Source organism: Macaca thibetana, chromosome 14 (genome assembly GCF_024542745.1).
Source record: "Macaca thibetana thibetana isolate TM-01 chromosome 14, ASM2454274v1, whole genome shotgun sequence".
In the NCBI taxonomy this organism is placed as follows: domain Eukaryota; kingdom Metazoa; phylum Chordata; class Mammalia; order Primates; family Cercopithecidae; genus Macaca; species Macaca thibetana.
Window position 1 is genome coordinate 40,209,251 of NC_065591.1, and position 20,259 is coordinate 40,229,509.

A 20,259-nucleotide genomic window follows, 5' to 3' on the forward strand; every position below is an offset into this window, starting at 1 on the left:
TGATGAGCTTTTTTTCCTATGTTTGTTGGCCACATAAATGTCTTATTGGATTAAAAACTTAAACATAAGACCTAAAACCATAAAAACCCTAGAAGAAAACCAAGGCCATACCATTCGGGACTTAGGCATGGACAAAGACTTCATGACTAAAACACCAAAAACAATGACAACAAAAGCCAAAATTGACAAATGGGACCTAATTAAACTAAAGAGCTTCTGCAGAGCAAAATAAACTACCATCAGAGTGAACAGGTAATTGACAGAATGGGAGAAAATTTTTGCAATCTATTCATCTGACAAAGGGCTAATATCCAGAATCTAAAAAGAACTTAACAAATTTACAAGAAAAAAATAACCTCATCAAAAAGTGGGCAAAGGATATGAACAGACATTTCTCTCAAGTTCCTTTTTAAAATGACTCAGTCTCTCTGTGCCTAAAACTACATGTAATCAGAATATAATTAACTTCCCATACCAAAAACATAATTTTATTACTTAATGATAGTGAATCTCAACCCAAAGGATAATAGACGCTCAGAGTTTTCCCTTTACATGTACTCACCAGAAACAACAACAAGGACAATACCTTTTGTACTTTTAATTGCCATATGTAGGTTCAATATCTCAACTCAGAGGAGTTTGAGGATTATGGTATCTCAGCTTTGAAAACGAAACTTGCAGATGATAGAAACAGACAACCTTTTTGTGGGTAAGCTGTAAACAATTTTTCATGAACACAATTCAGCACGTCATAGTCTCCCTTTCTCTTTCAAAGATAATGGCATTTACCCCTTTATTTCATTGCTGGATTGTTGAATTAGACTTTAAACTCTCTCTAACCTCATCTTTTTCCAACCCAAACAGATCAGTCATCAGAAATGTCTTCCTAAAATGTATTTTATCATTCTAACTCACTGCATAAAAATCAATCGAAACAAACAAGAAAAAATATCTCCCACACACAAATATGTGACTTCCCATTGCCTAGAGAATAAAGCATGAATTTAGTTAAATAGTACTCAAGATCATTCATAATGTGGCTACACTTAGAGTCCCTTAGCAAATGTCATTGTCACAGGTTTTTACTTATTCTTCAAACTTGATGAGCAAGTGGATAACTTTAAATCTTTGCTCAGGCTTCTTTTTGCCCCCAAATGATCATAAAACATTATTTTCTAAACTCCCAAGTATCATTTAATAAGCAGTTCAAGTTATAAATCCCCAAAGATGATAAATCTTGTGTTGAAAAGCTCTATGCAATTATTTTATACTCCCAATTCTCCTGCCTCCCCTTTCCACTGAGAACATCACTGGACAATGCCAGAGTGAATGAAAATTTGACTAATCTTCAAATAGTCTTTTGGTTATGCATAACTAATAGGAAGAGCTGGGAGATTTTCCAGTCACAAAATAAAAGAAATAAAATCCCCCAAGAAGACAAAATGTTGTATAACATTCTGAACTAGCTTCCCTAGAAATCCTCCTTCCAACAAATGCTCATTTGGAAATCTGGAAGGTTTTTGTGGTTACTATAAAAAAGCAGATTCTGCCAAATTTTCATTGTTGTTCCTCTTACTATTTGTGTGCTAAGCATGACAAATGAAGAGGCAGACAGAGAAGATGGATGAAATTAGAAGGCTGGAGACTGTTTTCTTAAACAAATAAGATGTGTCATAGAACGTGGTCAACAGATTAACTTTGATGAATCATAGTGAAGGTGTATGAGTGAGCATGAAAATAATGAATCTTTGCTTGTCACCTTCTCTGACTCATAGATAATCTTTTGACTATGGCTGTCAAATACATACACAAACACAAAAAGTTTTATCACACTGATGTATTCTTTGCCTCATTCCTCTTCCTGGATTAATTATTGAAATTTCGTTCTTTTAATTCTTCCTGGCAAAACCTGAAATGGAATTGTGACTCTTGGAAAGAGATAAATAGTGCTGTTTCACATAAGAGATTTCATGACAAAGAAGAATAAGGTTAAAACCCATGGGTGAAGGAATCTATGTTTAGTCAATATTTAAATTCTTAAATCTACTAGCTTTGTGGCCTTGGATGACTCAATTTTCCTTAATCTCAATTTTCATATTTTTAAAACGAGGAACAAGTTTTTTTTGTAAGGAATAAATGAGGAAATATATTTAAAGCACCTATCTCAGTGCCACTCAACCCACTGTGATCTGTATTAGATATTGTAGCAGCAATGATAATGATGAACATAAGGATCAATATATAGGCAATAATGACAGCAGCAGGCATGTTAACAAGGTTCATTCACTTTGCCCTTAATAAAGATGTACCAGGTGATGACTGTGTGCCAGGTGCTTTGTGGGACCCAGGTACATGGTAGAGAACAACCCAGAGACAATGCAGACCAAAATCATCACTGACTACAAGAACATTTGGCTCTTTCAAGCAGCTTTCCCATAGTTTAAGACACATATTTTGATCTCAAATATTTAAGAAAAAATTCACTAAGTGAATTATGTTTTGTAGGAAGTCAGAACATGTTTCTCTTTGTTAGTATGCCTGTCAATGTTATCTCCAAACAAAGCACTGATTTAGAGATTGGTCTGAGTAGTTGGTTATGATTACGGTTTTAAATGCTAATATAGTAAATCTCAATATCTAGAGATTTTGAGATTTTTATCTTTCAGATGAACATTAGAAATTTGTGAGGTCATAAATTTCAACAAATGGAGAATTAAGATGTACTATCAAATGTTTCAAGGGCTATCATGCAGGGAGAAGGGCTAGGCATATCTATTCCTTGAATGATGTGCCTAGGACAAGAGAGAGGTCAGACTGGGACAATGGAAAGAACAACATGTCTTAAATTGAGAGACAGTCCAAAATAAAATGAAATGGAAATGTTGATATTAAACCAAAACAGCCACAATCTTAGGCTATTTTCATGAAATGGATGGGTTCAGTCACCTCTGAGACCTACACCAAATTTGAAATTCCATGAGATTTTATGAAATAGAGTAGGTATGCCAATTTAGTGTTCAAGTTTCACAAGTTAGGTATATTTTCTAATGTTTGACAATGATGCTTTATTTTTTAAGTCTACATGAGAAGTTGTTGAAAATTTGAATAACGAAGTTTACATGCTGCTCATGTTTTTTAAGAGTCATCATTAACACATAAAGAGATAATAAAATTAATCACACAGGAAATCTGTATTTAACAAGTAATTATAAAGCAGTAGATACATAATTTAATATACACCATCTATTTAAATGTCAACACAATTCTGTAGGGTGCATAATATTAATGGTGTTTTACATATGAATGCCAATATAGATATTATCAGGAAATAATAATTGTATATGTTTCTTTTTCATCAAGGAAATCAATACAGGTGGCATGATAAGAAACAATAAAATAAACTATATGGTATGTGAATTGAAAATGTATAACCTAGTGGAAAGAACATGTGCTTTGTAAACAGGGAGACATGGGAGTATATTCAGGCTACATTTTCTTCATGTTTAAGATACATAAAGTTGAAGTAATAATGTTCATCTTACAAGATATTTGAAGATAAATTGAGTCCCTAGGCAGTGAGAGGTACAGGATCTGCATTAAGAAAGTTTAATATTGAATCTGGTTTCTTCACCTGTTCTTTGTCTGACTGTCCTTCATGTTTATCATTTATTTAATAGGGAAAGGGAATTGTATTCATGGAATTTTTGTGAGGGTTAAATAAAGACAACCTGGAATAAAGCTCCAGATACACATTACATGTTCAATAAATCATATGTATTTTTATTATCATGGAACACTCTCTGAAATCATATATTGAACAAATGGTGATTGTTTATATAACGATTAATGTGGTCCATTCAGTTTTGGAAGAAATGCTGTTCTACATTAACTTACTCAGATGTATTTGCATTAATGCAATGCCATCCACATGACACTGAATAAAATGATATGATCAAATTGTACACAAATATAAATAATAATTAAAATGATAAACTATTTTTCTTATAAAACATATAAATAAACAATAACTATATATTACTGTTGGCTATAACATGCTGAAGGAGACTCCTCTCTCTTCTCTTTCCCTTTCTCTCTATTACTATGTTGGTGTGAAAATATATTCACGTAGATATTTTGGAAAACTGATAAATGGCTTTAAATATTTTCACAATTCAGTGTACAGTCATCCCTCAATATATCTGGGGATTTCTTTCATCATCCCAGACAGATACCAACATCCATGGATGCTCAAGTCCCTTAAATAAAAAGATGTTATATTTATATATAATCTACACATGCCTTCCTATATACCTTAAATCATCTCTCGATTAATTATAACATCTAATATAACAGGAATGTGATGTAAATAGTTGGTATACTACATTTTATTTGTTTTGTTTTCTATTGTATGTTTTTCCAAATATTTTTGATTTATGGTTGGTTAAATCCACAGATGTAAAACCCAGGCAAACAGAAGGCCAATTTTATTTTAATTTGGGGTCTTTTCTCTCTGAAAAAAAAAAAAAATACAAAATTTAAAACAAAACTAAATGAACAAACAAAAAAAGAAAATAAACTGAGCACAAAGAAGTATTCATTATGGGGATTTGTATAACAGAAATAAAACAAGATATTGGTCAAATAAAAATATGCTGATTAAATAATGATAAAATATTTTGTGGTCATGAAGACAATGTTTTTAGAATGTTTATTAATATAAAAATGCTTAATCTGGTATCATATAATATGAAATTATATAGAAAATATTACACTAATACAAAGCAAGAAATGTATATAAGACTGACAGAAATAAAATACATTAAACTCAGTATTGTCAAATGTCATAGCACAATGATTAAGTTGGAGAGGGAAAGGCACACAACTTTATTGGTGTGCTTTGACTTTTTTGTTGGTTTTCTTTTCTTTTCTTTTCTTTTCTTTTCTTTCTTTCTTTCTTTCTTTTTTCCTTTCTTTTTTTTTTTTTTTTTTTTTTTTTCAAGGTCTTGCTCTGTCACACAGGCTGGAGTGCACTGGTGTGATGATAGCTCACTCTAGGCTCAACCTCCCCGGCTCCAGTGATCCTCCCACCTCAGCCCTTCAGGTATCTGGGAGTTCTGGCAAATGCCACCACATGCAGATAATTTTTTTTTTTTTTTGTATTATAGAGGCAATGCTTCGACATGTTTCCCAGGCTGGTCTCAAACTCCTGTACTCAAGTGATCTGCCTACCTAGGCCTCCCAGAGTGCTGGAATTACAGTTATGAGCCACCGTGCTTGGCCCTGGAGGTTGGTTTCAAAATAACACATAAAGCCTACCTATCTGTTTGGCCATTCTTGTAACTGTCTATGTCTGTCTTTATCATTTCTATATCCACTATTACTACCTCTCCCTCTTTCCCTTCCTCCTCCTCTCCCTTCTTCCCCCTCCTCTCCCTTCTTCCCCCTCCCTTTTTCCCTTCCTTTCTCCTGTCTCCCTCCTTTTTCTTCTCCCATCCCTCTGTTTTTCTTTTTTTTGTTTTTCCTTTCTTCTTTTTCCCTTTTCTTGAGGGGCATGACTGATGTGTCACTTTCCAATGATATATTACCATCTATAATAATAACTGCATATCTGTGTACAGCTGGCATATGGGGTAATATACAGGTTCATAAAAATATAACATTTAAATTTGAAAAGAGCCTAAAAACTTAAGGTCTTCATTCCATATCCATTTCAAACTCAAATTCTTTTTCTTGAACTAAAGCAAAAGTTCAGATATCATTTCTCTTTATGCATGTATAATTAAAGAACATAATTTTACTTGGGAAAGAATGGATAGAGATGTAATAAGTTGTAGTGAATTATGGATTAATTATTCAAAAGAATCATTTTCTGTCTAAAAAAAGAAAAAAATATCAAATATTAGTCCGGAGAATTATTTAAAACAATACAAAGAGTAGTATAAGTCTTCAACATACCTTCATCATCTCAATTAAGTAAAATTCAACCTAATTAGTAAAGTACCTAAGATCTGGAAATTCAAGTAATAAAATATGAAAATTAATCAGGAAAGCACGCACAAATTCAACTGCTTCAATATGCAGTTCACCCATTCAATTATACAGGAGACCTAGGGAGAAACACAGCTGGGTCTGTAAATTATAAAGTGGGATAAGCCACAAATACATCTATTAAAATGATTAAACACTGCCTCTCAGATACACATCTTCACCAACACCTGTAGAATAACCTGTTTGTTTCTGTGATTTCTGGCAATAAACTGCCAACGGACACAATATTATCATATAACCACAAAAGCAATCATTGTAACAACAAAAGTATGTAGTTGAGACAAACTTTGCTAATTACATAATCTCTGTGTGTGAAAACGAACACACAATCACAACGTAGTGCAAGAGACTCTAATCCTGTGATGTCTCTAGTCACAGTAAGGCAGCAAGAATAAGCTTTGGAGTCATGGACAAATGAACTTGAGTCCAAACTCTATTTCCTACTATTTGTGATAATGTGGGTAAGTTCATGAACATTGGTATCTTATTGGAAAATAAAATTAGATACCAATAACAATGAAATAGAAAAAGTCAAATTTTGACATTGCAGAAAATAAATCAACAAAAAATAGATTACTATATTTCAGCAATATTTCAGATAAAAAGTTTAATTTGCAAAACAGACAAAACATCCAATGACAAAATAAATCATCCTGAGATAGAGTGAGGGAGAAATAGAAAAAAGAAGAGGAAGAAACAAGAGGAGGAATGGGAAAAAGAGGAGGATGAGGATAAGATAGAAGATAAAAGATTAATGGTAAATCCACTAATATGTTAGTTATTTGGCTTTTTAGTCTATATCATTTTTCTTTTTATTTATACTGTTGAAAACTTCATCACAGAGCAGCATTTGCCTATGGCAAAGTGAGAAACACCAATTTAATCTCATTTTATCTCATTCGTTAGATGATGATAATGATAGTTACCTTCAAAATGTTTATATCACAGTGAAATGAGATAATAAAGGTAATCACAGCAATGTGAATAAAGAGATAGTCCATATTAGGTTAAAATTTGCTACTATCTGAATACTTATGTCCCCCCAAAATTTATATGTTGAGATCCTAACTCACAAGGTGACGGGATAAGGCACTGGAGCCCTGGGGAGGTGATTAGGTCATGAGGGTAGAGCCTCATGAATGGTACTAGCGCCCTTACAAAAGAGGCTTCGGAGACATCATCTCACCTCTTCTGCCACGTGAAATTACAGTGAGAAGATGGCTTTCCCTAAGCAAGTGGGCCTTACCGAACACCAAATCTGTCAGTGCCTTGAATGCAAATTTCCTAGCCTCTAGAACTGCGAGAAATAAATTTTCTATTGTTTATAAACCACCCAGTCTATGGTATTTTGTTATAGCAACTCTAATGAATGAAGACAAATTCTTTTTACCTTCATTTATTGTATGAACTTGGGAAAGTTATTTCAACTTACTGAGGTTCTGATTTTTTATCTGTAAGCTAGACAAAATAATACCCACCTCAATCAGATGCTAGAAGAGTTGATTACATTTTTAAAAAAACATGCCAAGGTTCCTAATGGAATATCTTGCATATATTAGGTGCTCAATTTAGGTTCTATCTTTCATCTCCCTTTTTCAGTTTTCCCTTCCTTCAATCAAAATTTCTCTATATTGGCAGTAAGTTTGATTCCTATCTTAGAAGGAACTGATATTCACTTAAGTTTACACTTCTGTGGTCAACATATTAATTCTGATCATTACAAAATCTTGACATTGCCAAAGAATTTATTGCTGGAGTTTTTCCCCCCAGTTCTCTGTTTCTCTTCCTCTCCTCCATTTGTGTTTATGATTTAACAGGGTAAGAAAATCGTGTCAGTAACCAAGCATTCATCCTGCCTTGAGTAACTTTTACCTTGAAGGATGACTTTTATTCTTTTTTTCCCCACTGAAAGCAGAAACATCAGCTCAGCCCATCTAATTTAACTACGGCATTCAAATGCTTCAGAAGGTTTTCATTATGATACATGTATGTGTTTGCCTTCAGTGCAGATATCCCATTTGGGAATTATTTATGGAAATAAAGTAGTATATTTAGAATGACTTTTTCAAAAGGTCATGATGACTGAATTTACAATCACTGAAATGATTACAAAAAGATAATGTTCTCTTTTGCTTTATTTTATTTTTTATTTTTATTTTTAATTATACTCTATTCCTGCCCTCAGAAATAAAGAATAAAACTTTAAGAATTAAAGCAGATGGAATACGTTTTCAGAAATTCATTGTCAAATTTTCATTTACTTTGTATCGCTGACCTTGCCAATTGCTATGACTTAGTTATTGTTATTAAACACTTCTTTTTACTTCACTAAAGAGATTAGTCATATCTCTTATGCTCTTACTCTAAAAGATTAAAATAACTCAGAATAATTAATGCAAATATACAACTGGTAAACTTGAAATTATACCAACAAAAACTATTTTTGACAAATACAAAAATCCAGTTCATTCTCCATATTTAAATAAGAGACGGGACAAGCTATAGGCTAAAAGTAAGCAAAATTTTTATAATATTACAAAAGAGAAAAAAAGTAAAATTGAGTACCATGCTACTCAATATTAGAGACACCAATATGTTTTGGCTGAATTTTTCTGTGATGCCAATTTATGTAGGAAATTGATTTTTTACATTTATTACAGAAAAATATTTTAGTGCTGGTTTAATATTTATAAGTTAATATTAAACGGAAAAGCAAGAAGTCAAAAGATTGAGAATGTAACATTAAATCAAGACAATGACTCCACATTCAGTTGATGGAGCCAATGGTAGGAGTGGTCGACTGGAAGCGAGGCAAGTTCTGACATCAATGTCCCCCAAGCAGGTGCCTCTGAGCAAGTCACACTCCCTCTCTGAACCTTAATTTACAATACGAATATTATTATAGCCTTTGCCCTCAAATTACTTATTATCTAATTCAAAATGAGAACCTTATACAAATAATCAAAATACAAGGTGTACTGTGATAATGGACAAAATACATTCATCCAGCAAGGATGATTGAAACCCAGAGAAGGAAGTCCTTATGTGTCTCATAGGTAAATGGGAGGGGTAAAATAATTATTTATCAGATTATGCTTTGTGTTTTCACTTTATTGTTTGGTCAGTGATTTTTATAATAAATATTAACATGGTTACTGGGTTATTTTCATTTACCATATTAATATTAACCATTTTTCTTAAGCTTTCCATACTATTTATGGAAATATACCAAATTAGGTTAACATATTTGGATGCTTAAATTAAGGTGTTATAGAAAAGTAAACATGGAGATTTATATGAATAAAATATAACATTTTTCCAAAGACCATTGGAAGCTATCTATCATTCCTATACTATTTGGAGGGATTCCTGCTTCTTCTTGAAAAAAATAGCACAGTAGGACAATAAAAAATGCTTTTAAAGAAGCCAACCTCTTCAGATGGTCTGATGGAATGTAGCCCAGAATAACAATGGTGTGTGGTCTCTAAGTCCAATTACAGCAGGGCATGACTTGCCTAGAAAATTACGTTAACCAAGCATTGGATCCACCAACAACTCATCCAGACCATCAAATGCCGCAAAATGCATGTTGGATATAATAACGAACTAGATTTCTTATATCTCAGCTAAAATTGTTTTAACATGAAAAAGCTGGCATAATTTTCTACTTGCAGCTCTAGAATTTATTTTCTGCACATTTTCTCCTCTCATTTCCCTAGGCAATATTTTTCTGTTGAATAGACTCCCTTTGGTAAGGGACTTGGAAGCAGATGTAACGGCAGGAAATTGAGCTAGTGCTCCCAGTGCTAAACATAAGCCATCCTTGTTTTTCATTTCCTCAGCACAGTAAGAAAAATTAAATGTTTGCTACTTATAGAAGTCAGAAATATTGCAAAACACATTTACATTGAGTATTAACTCTTAATTCCTAAATGAAAATTAAAATACAATGTTCAATGTCTTTAATTCTTGATATGCTATTAAACAATATGAGGCACATTTGCAAGCTGCAGGAAAATGGGATGGAGTAGATACATCCTTTTCTTTCTCAATGTGACTCCAATATTATAATTTAAATAAAGTAGCTTTTAGAGTAACTTGTACATACCCCAAACTGATAGTCAAATACGCTGCTAAGAATTTAGTGATCCATTTCAAGTTTCTTAAGTCTTCTTTAAAAAGGAACAAGGAATCTGAGGGCCATTTCCTAAGTGACCCTGCCTGGTTTACATAGGGCATAGGCAGGAAGTGGAACAAAGCAACAAAGATATCTAAAAATAAGCATGTTTTATCATTTCAAGTTTGATTCTTTGGCCACAGAATATTTTGAGACTTTGAGTATTAAAACTTCAGAGCTACTTCTTAAAAGGAACTAATATGTAGAGGACTACGTGCTCACAAACAGGGTGTTCCCCATAAGTCCTGCTCTTGCAAACGAAGCAGGGCGTTCCCAATAAGTCCTGCTCTTGCAAACGAAGCAGGACGTTGGGGGCCTGTTTACATGTAAACATCTTGAAAATCCAGAAAGTCAGGGAAAGGTCAGAAAAACAACGATGTGTCTTGTGACTTGGCAACATTCCACAAACGACTGTATAAAATAAAGCGGAGCGCGCCATTCGGGGCGGCCTCCATGATTGTCTTGTCTTGTGTTGTCTTGTGTGTTCATTCCTTTGTTTAGGAAACACGCGGACCCCAACACTAATAAGGATATCTATGATGTGGTTGAACATGACATATTTAATATCTATATATTTATATAATAATCATAATAAACCTGTAATAAATGAATAACAAAATTTCTCAAATTACAGTATCACAATCTCAGCTGACTGCAACCTCTGCCTCCCAGGTTCAAGCGACTGCCCTGCCTCAGCCTCCCGAGTAGCTGGGATTACAGGCGCCTGCCACCACGGCCAGATAATTTTTTGTATTTTTACAAAAATACAAAAAGATACGGGGTTTCACCATATTAGCCAGGATGGTCTCTATCCTGACCTTGTGATCCGCTCGCCTTGGCTTCCCAAAGCACCGGAATTACAGGCATGAGCCATGGTGCCTGGCAATTTCTCAAAGTGTTTAACATTAAAAAATATTGACAGAAGAAAATCTATGTGGGATTATTACAATAATACACATTCCTGGGCTCTTTCCCTGACCAATGGATTAATAATACATGGGAATAATACATAAGCAGTTTTCCCAGTTGACTTGGTGATTCTTAGTATGCTAAAATTTGAAAAATCTTCCTCTACCTTATATTGATAAAGGGATCTGAATACAACGTCCCTTCCCAGAGCAACAATGTTAGGAAACAGCAAAGTCAGTATCCACATCTAGATTTTATGTAGTTCCCATGCCTTATCTTCTATGTTATTCAGTCTCAGGTATGACCAACAGGAATCAAAATGCATAATCTTTCTTATCTATTTACTGAGAGACTGCATGGGGTCCTATCAGCTGTCAGGGAAGTGAGGTTGCTGATAATTATAGAATCCTGAAATTGAAAGAGATGCTAACATGATCAGTCTATTCTTCCACACTAATGCCTCAATTCCTGACTATATTCCAGAATGGCTGTTTTTCATTATTCTATCACGTATTATGGTACTTCTGCCAACTGCTAATTCTAGTTTCAGATACTTTTCATAAAGAGTTCATTTTTATATTTGACTAAAATGTTATTCTTCCTATAGCTGTTCCTACTAACTGCATCTGGTTCTGCTGTGTACAGTAGCACTGAATAAGGCTACTCATTACAAATACATTGCAAATACAATTACAGTATTTAAGCTTGCTTTGGTCATATTTTAAGTTTTTTCATTTGATAAATTAATTAAAGTACATAATTCAAAATATTTATTGAGGTTTTGTGTGAGAGGTATAGCTTTGCATAAGGGAATGGAAAGTAGTAATTATTGAGAGCTTGCTATGCTAGTCATATGCTAATTGTTAAGCTGTGCTATCTCACTGGATCCTTTGGACGAGCTATATTAAGCAACAGATATTCATCTCTCTTTTTCAGAGGAGAAAAAGCAGTCTTAAAAGGGTTAAATATTCATGATTACACTGCTGGAAACTGGTTGAAACATAAATTAACACAAACCTTCAATTCTAATTTTTTTCTTCCGCCTTCTACCTCAAGCATTAGAAAACACTTTCCATTCATCATTATTGAACCTCAAAGTGTTACTTCTAAAATGGGACAGAATTTATCAGTGTAGACTGATAAGCAAAATTTGATAAGAGATATGTCTCCTTTATTCTGGATGTAGCATCATAACTGCTTAAAATCAACACTGCAACTACCTATAGGTGATGTGCAAATCTCATCACAGTTTTACTCAGAGCTCACAGTCACTTAAAACTCCTCATTCTGATGGATCAATATACACAAATTACTTGCATTTATATATACTAGCAGTTAACAATCTGGAAATGCAATTAAAATACTACATTTGCAATAGTATGAGAAAGAGAAAAGTACTTCAGAAAAATAAAGACAAAAGAAATGCAAGACTTGCACCCTGAAAAACTATCAAACATTGCCGAAAGAAATTTTAAAAGATTAGAGTAGGCCAGGCGCAGTGGCTTATGCCTGTAATTCCAGCACTTTGGGAGGCCAAGGCGGGTGGATCACAAGGTCAAGAGATCGAGACCATCCTGGCCAACATGGTGAAATGTTGTGGTCAGTTATTTTTGGACAAAGATGTTAGAGAAGTTCAATTAAAAAAAAAGGTATTCCTTAAAAACATGTTATAAAGACGGGGACAACTGAATTACAACATGCAAATAATAAATGCAAAACCTTACCTAACACCATCACCATCCACACACACACACACACACACACACACACACACACACAAATTGAAGTAGAATATTGATCTAAATGTAAGAAATAAAAGCAAACACATTATATAAGAAACCAAGAGAAAACAACAACAAAAAAAAAACCTGTGTGCTTAAATAGGTAAATAATTCTTTAGATATATCAAAAACATGAAGAATAAAATGACAAATTGAAATTTATTGAAATTAAAAGCTTCTGTGTTTCAGAAGACACGAATTAGGACTTCAGGTACTGCTCTGACACATAAAGGTCTTGGAAGTCTCCACTTGCACCTTCACAACAAGCAAAAGGCTGAACAGTCTGATAATAACTTTTCTTAGATGTATCAAAGAGTTAATGTTGCAGAAAAACTACTACCCCAAAAACTGGGGAGACAGTGAATACAGAAAACACAGACAAGCTACCTGAGTGAAAGCTGCTGGAGCCAGTAGTTGATGGGAACATTGCTGTAATACCTTTAATAAATTTCTGGAGGCCATGTATGGACTACCATGAAATATAAAAACTCCTAGAGGCTTAGTTTAAGGTAGGGTGAACCCTCACTACTGAGAATTTTACCTTTCGGAGAACCATGAGGTTTTAACAGTGAAGATGCGAGAATAGAGAAGCACCACTTGTGTTTGTTCAAAGGGGGAAAGAATGTACCCATTTTTCAGTATAAGCATAAACTTATAATCAAATCCAGCAATTCTACATCTAGGTGTCTACTCAACAGAGATTAAAACATATACAAAGTGGTTTATGCAAATGTTCATAGCATCATTTTTTCATAATAGCTACAAATTTTAAAAAGCCAAAATACATCAACTGGTGAATGGATAAAGAACTGTGGTACACCATACAATAAAATGTTTTTCAGCAATAAAAAGGTACAAACAAATACAAAAAGAAACTGTGTTTGTGGTTGCCTGAGGCTTAGTAGGGACAGGGACTCATTGTTTAAAAAAAAAAAAAAAAAAAGGCATGTGGGATCATATTAGGGAGATGAAAATGTTCTGAAACTGGATTACAGTCCTGGACTCAGCAAATGTGATGAATGATTGAAACATGCACTTATATGGGTGAATTTTTATGGTATGTAAGTTATATCTCAATAAAGCTATTTTTAAAATTATATTTTTCAAAAACAGCTTCATTGTGCCTTTTACCCATTCTAATTATTAACAGAGTACCCATCTCTTGTGTTCAGAAGTAAACAGAAAAATATTAACCAAAAATATCACCTACTCCAGTTTTCTTTCTTGATAATGATGATGCAATTATTTCAGTCAATAAAACATATATTTGGGGCTCATGTTACCTATATCTTCATTTGATCACAGAATCCTGTGGCTCTCTCTTTGAAATAGACTTTTCATTGCTTGCTCCCAGTTGTTCCCTTGATTGTCTAAATTCAGGTTCCTATTTAATCTCACTTTAATTATTTTTAAAATTTGCTAATTCAGTGGTTTTTGGATTTCTGAATTCATTACAACTGAAAATCGAATTAAAACAAGAAATAGGAATAAAGCTACTATCAATTAATTATTAAGTAAGGACATTAAAAACAAAGTAAAACTACATTATATCCTACTTTTTGTCTTTGTATAAAACTAAATAGCATTCATTCAATATCTGATTAAAGGAAAGTCACATAAAGGCATAGGCTAAGGTTCTAAACACACCCCAAAATAAAATATAAAGGTAGGAATATGATAAATAATTTTATTTTGTGATTTTGAAAAATGAAATAAAGTTCTGCTTTCTTATTCAGTTTGAACATTCAATAAAGCAACCCAAATTGGAGCTTAAGTCTCTAGGTTGGTAGAGTCAGTATTTTTATATTGCTACATTAAATGGAAGCAATACATTTCACGATATTTAATGCAAATCAGAATATTATGGCTAAATTTAGACAAGGTAAAAAATAAAGTCTCTCTAGTTTTATTTATTTAAAATGTCCAGATTAATTGCTCAGAATCTGACTTTCTAAAAGCTCCCCAGATGGTTCTTATGAATGGGTAAATCTATTATTAGTGAAAAATAACCTATATCTTTGAATCATCTGGAGGAATGACACAACTAATGTCTAGAACTTACCCACTGAGGTGCTGAGGTAATTTTTCTGCAATGGGTCGTGGGCATTAGTATTTTGTAAGTACTCTTCACTTGATACTATTCTGGAGACAGAGCTAAGAAGTACTGGTCTAGAACTTGAAAACTGATGCTCATGCATGTCCCACTAATTCCTATTACTCACACCTGGTTTATGTCACTCATTGTATTACTTTCTTCTTTATTATCTATAATTGAATCTGCAGGCTCTGAATACTGAACACTCTATGTACTAAAAGGTGTAGCTTCTTAGGAGTAGAGACTCCAATAACACAAGTCTAGAGGACAGAAGTCAGGTTAGTGAAAGAACATTTATGTTTGTGTTGGTGGAGGCAGCTTTTCGAAGAGCTCCAGATCCAGACTGAGACCAGAACAAGACAGTAGCTGCTTCTGGAACTTACTGAGGACAGAAGAATTATCACTGACAAAGGAGAACAACAAAAGTAGAAGAGAGAAACAAATAATGTATGAATAAAACAATTTATGAATTGAAGCAGGCTTCAATAAGAAAAGTAGACCAGAATGTTGCTTTGGGGAATCCTAGCAAACCACACATAAATTTTCCATTTTGCCTCCAGTGAGAACATGTTTTTATGGAGTTTCAGGAATATATATCAAGAAATAAAAATACCATCCTTAAAATTAACATCATGGTCTTATCACTCGATTGAATACGAGCATTTGAAAACCTGAACTAGCTCCCTAGTCCAAATCAATCTCAGCTTGGGAATCCAAGGCCCCTCACTCTCTAGTCTTCAGTGATTGTAGGCACATATCCCACAATTTTGGGTACTATGTTTTTTTAGCCATAGTGCTGTGATATTTTCCTACCTCTGCAAATTTGCTCACTGTCAAAGACCTATCCATGCTTCAAACTACAGTAAAAATCTTCCTTCCTGCCCAAAGCCTTTTTGACTCTCTCCTCCTTTGGAAGTAAAATTCAAGCATTTTGTTTATACTTCTTATTAACTTTATTTTCTAAATTGTACGGTTTGGATACATGTTTAAATAAACAAAGAACTGAAGGTAAAACTGTTGAGTAATTCATTTTTCTTAATCCACTTTGGCAGCCAGAGATCACTTGTTTAACTTACTTTTCTGTTCCTCCTTATCATTAGCATATATTTTTAGCTGGAGCCTGATTTCTTTCAAGCATAAATAGTTTCGTCAGACACTTTTCAAGTTGGATTGAAGCCTAATTTTGAATCTGTTCAACACAATTGCTGTCATTTGCTGGTTCTCAAATCTAAATATAATAGATCCATTAGCTTAATTTTGCCAAAGTTCAAAACAAATAAAATTCCATCGCACTTTTAATGAGTGAAAAGACTCATTGAACAAATTCCATATTTCCTATCATTTGAAGGAAATGAATCTCCCTTCCTCTACCATGATGTCTCTGTATGCTGAGTGTATTTGCTTTACATGGAGAAATACATCCTATAAGGTTTTTTTGTTGGTTTTTGTTTTTTACATTTTAACAGCTTTCTATCATGTAACTGTGGGAATGACCACCTTGCTTAGCCTGTGGTCATCCTCTTACCTCTCTAACAACTCATATTCATAGTTGTCCTAAGAATCTGGTTGCAATGCTTACTGGAACACCTACTTGATTCAGACCAAAAGAACATTTACTTTCTTATATTTAAAAGTACAATCCTTAGATAGTAGATATTACATATAAGTAGTAAGTTTCATGGTAGCATGGATTAGAATTCTTAAAATGCTTATGCTTTGTTCTCATGTCTAATACTGTAAAAACCATCTTAAGTTTTTCTTACATCTTGAGAGTCACAGGCAGTGGTACGCGGATTTCCTTCCTTTGTTGACTCAACTTGAGAGCTCTCATTGTTTCCAGAAGCACTTTGTTGAGGCTTAGAAGAGACGAAAGGAGATAGAAAGAAAGAGATCATTAAATACAAGAGAAATAGTTTGAACAAATAGATCCAAATCATTATTGTAACACATGATATAATATTGTAGTAACATTGCAATCAAAATAAAACAATAAAATGGAAATTTGTATATATCAGAGACCATAAAATATACCTTGAAAAATTCTCAACTTTGAAATTAAATAAATTATATTTAATTTTGCATTAGTGATGTCCATTGGGATTATTTTCTTACTGAAAATATTTATTTTTTCCATGGTAAGATTTTATTTTAAGGATTCTAGTCCCTCACAAAGTATATATCCTGTCCTTTCTTTTTATTTTAACCCCCAGGATACGTAGAAATAATACATGAGAATGAAAATAACCTGTTTTTCTCGATAGGAAGAAAATGACTCGTAACACTTCATAATTTACATAGTGGATTATATTAACTCAAATTCTTTACTAACTAATCAAACTCTACTTTATATTTCTGGAAACTCTAAATGTTATTGTGGAATTCATCTCTCTAGAAACACAATTGAAAAGAGAGAGAAGAAGAAAAGAAAATTAAAGAAAAGAAAAGAAAAAGCTGTTTCCTACTTCTGGTCAGAGAAGGATATGCCCTAATTGCTGTATATAAGTACCACTATAGGTAGGTTTAAGATTATCCATTCAAACGTGCATGTGTTTCTTGGGAAGAGCTGATTTGAATATTAGCATTACACTCAGCTCCTCAATCCATGAGGGTACTGTTTTAGGGCACAAAAAATAAACTAGTAAATGCTAATTTGCCTGAGTCTGAGACTTTGATCACAATACATCACAGGAGAGGAAGAAATTGGGTTTCCAACCATTAGGAGTGAAGGAAAACTAAGACACAGTCGGGAGAGAGTACTCAAATTTCACCCAGGTTTTTTTACCTGTACTACTTTCTACACAGCACTCTCCTGGTTTTTCACAGGCAAGTACATTCTTTAGCAGGAGAACATTTTTACAAAAACAGTATCTTTATAAAATTAAAATCCAAGAATAGTTAACAAAGCTGATAGAATATTAAATGTAAAAAAGAACATGAATAAAGCAAATAGAATATTAGAAAAACAGTAGAAAATAAAGTAACTAAGTTCACTAAAATTGATCCTATATAAAGTCACCCAAATGCTGGGCTCTGGGCATAACAATAAATAAATAAATAAAAAGTAAATACATTCTTCTTTATTTATACCTAAAGAAGTTTAACTTCATTGGGTGAAATCCAGAAGGCATTTAGTGTTTTCCACCTCCCATACTCCCTTTTTCTTTCCTATCTTTCCTTTGTTTAGGAATCCTACGTCTGACCTCCCCTCTAACTTCTCTAGGATTAAAAAAAAAATTAAACAGGAAAACAAAAGTTCTTCTTTCTAATCCTATTAAATTTATTCAATAAGCTTTGGAGTTGCCCTTTAAATCAAGCCAATGAACAAGCCAGTGTTCTGTGTCAGATGCCTTTAGTAAATACAAAGATGACAAAAGTAGCATATGGGTCTTCATAGAATTCACCTAATCTGATTGTTAGTCACAAAACTCTAATATAAAACTTATTAAACACAGGGAGGCAGAACGGACTTGTATATATTTTAAAAGAATGATGGTCAATTCCATTTGGGGTAATAAGAAAAGTTCTAGTGAAGAGGGTTATTTTTAAAGTGGGTTGCTGAATAACTACGGCAAGAATGACGGAGGACATCCAGGTGAAGGAAAACATTTAAGCAAACAAACAGAATGAGACTCAGTTGTTTATTTGTTGTTCTATAGGGCAGAAGGGGCAATAAGCATGATTAAAAATACTAAAAAGTAGAGAGGAGATCCCAAAATTGAGCTACAAAATTTATACTTAATTTAGCAGCCAAAGGAGGGCTCGGTGCATTGCCTCAGGCCTGTATTTCCAGCACATTGGGAGACAGAGGCAGGAGGATCTCTTGAGGTCAGGAGCGCAAGACTAGCCTGGAGAACACCATGACTCTCCTGTCTCTACATTTTTTTTTTAATGTGGTAGTTTACACCTATAATCCTAGTTAATGAGGAGGCTGAGGCTGGAAGATGGCTTGAGTCCGGAAATTCTAGGCTACAGTGAGCTGTAATTGTGTCACTGCATTCTTGCTTGGCATAGACTCCAACTTAAAAAACACACACACACACACACAAAGTGGGGGTGGGGGGGTCCCTTGGATATTTCAAATCAGAGGTATGATGTGGCTAGAGCCCCTGTCAGAATGATATGGCAACAGTACATAGGCAAAAATGAAACAGAAGAACATGAGAGTGGGGAAACTAATACAGAAGCAATTAAAATGACCAGGTATATGGTAACAACAGCTGAACCGAGATGTCAATCCTGGTGATAGAAGAGATTGAATAGTAATCATATGTTCTGAACAAGGGTTAGAACATATGCCATTTGAAGAATTCTATGTAATACAGAATTCTGAAATATAGAAACTGAAGAAAATGTATGTCTTTAGCAAGAAGGGCGATTTTATATTCCTAATCAAGAGTTTAAAGCACTTGCAACTCCTAAATAGGTAAGTGTTATTGGATATCAGTGTTAAAAACAATACTATCCTTAACAAGAGTCAAAACAGCTATTTATTCTAGCTAAGATATACTGAACATCCACCACCTGTCTTCCCATAACCACCAACTTGCAGATGCTTTGAGGAAACAGGTTAAAAAGAGCAAGAGTAATAAATAATAATACTGGAAGTCTCCCCTGGCAGTCACAGCCAGAACCACAGCTGCAAAATCATGAAGAATGGATTGAATCACACTAACAGGCAGGGGACATTTTCAATGTATTTTGTTTCTAAACAATCAGATGACAGAAGAAATAGTCCCATAATTTCCTTGTAAATTTCCTTTCACATATAGTGGCATTAAAGGAAATTAAAAAATAAAACACATCCATTATTCTAGCAAATCTACTTTTATTCCTGTAACCCTCCCAGAGTTGTTAATATCCACATGCATGAATATCTTACACAGTCACAATTGGGTCCATGCCATTTTTATTCTGCTGTGACATATAACATGAAATGATGGTATATATGATTTGTAGCTATACTTTACAGGTCTAAAAAATTATAAGGTTTTTTTTTTAAATGTGTATTATAGTTGAAGATTTTTGAAATTTTCTGTTTGGAGTTTTATAGATAATATTTTGGTGAACATTAACGTTCCTGGTACCAGCCTGCATAACTCCTATCATTCTAATCACTGATCCAAACATCAGGCTATCCTAGGCTTCGGGCTCCTTAAAGGAAGATATCATGTGTTATTCATTGTTGCATCTTGGGAGTTAGTACCTATTTTTTATTCATAATTTTTTGTTTTTTTCTTTTTCCTTTTCAC

General features: G+C 33.6%; 1 protein-coding gene across 2 annotated transcripts in view; it reads right to left on the reverse strand.

Annotated features, from left to right (window-relative positions):
- Positions 1-20,259, reverse strand: part of LUZP2 (leucine zipper protein 2) — a 580,450-nt gene that overhangs the window by 13,942 nt on the left and 546,249 nt on the right. For both annotated transcript variants that reach the window (XM_050755404.1, XM_050755405.1), the window contains exon 10: positions 16,774-16,866. In XM_050755404.1, the coding sequence (XP_050611361.1) occupies positions 16,774-16,866 (93 nt within the window). The remainder of the gene's footprint in view (positions 1-16,773; positions 16,867-20,259) is intronic.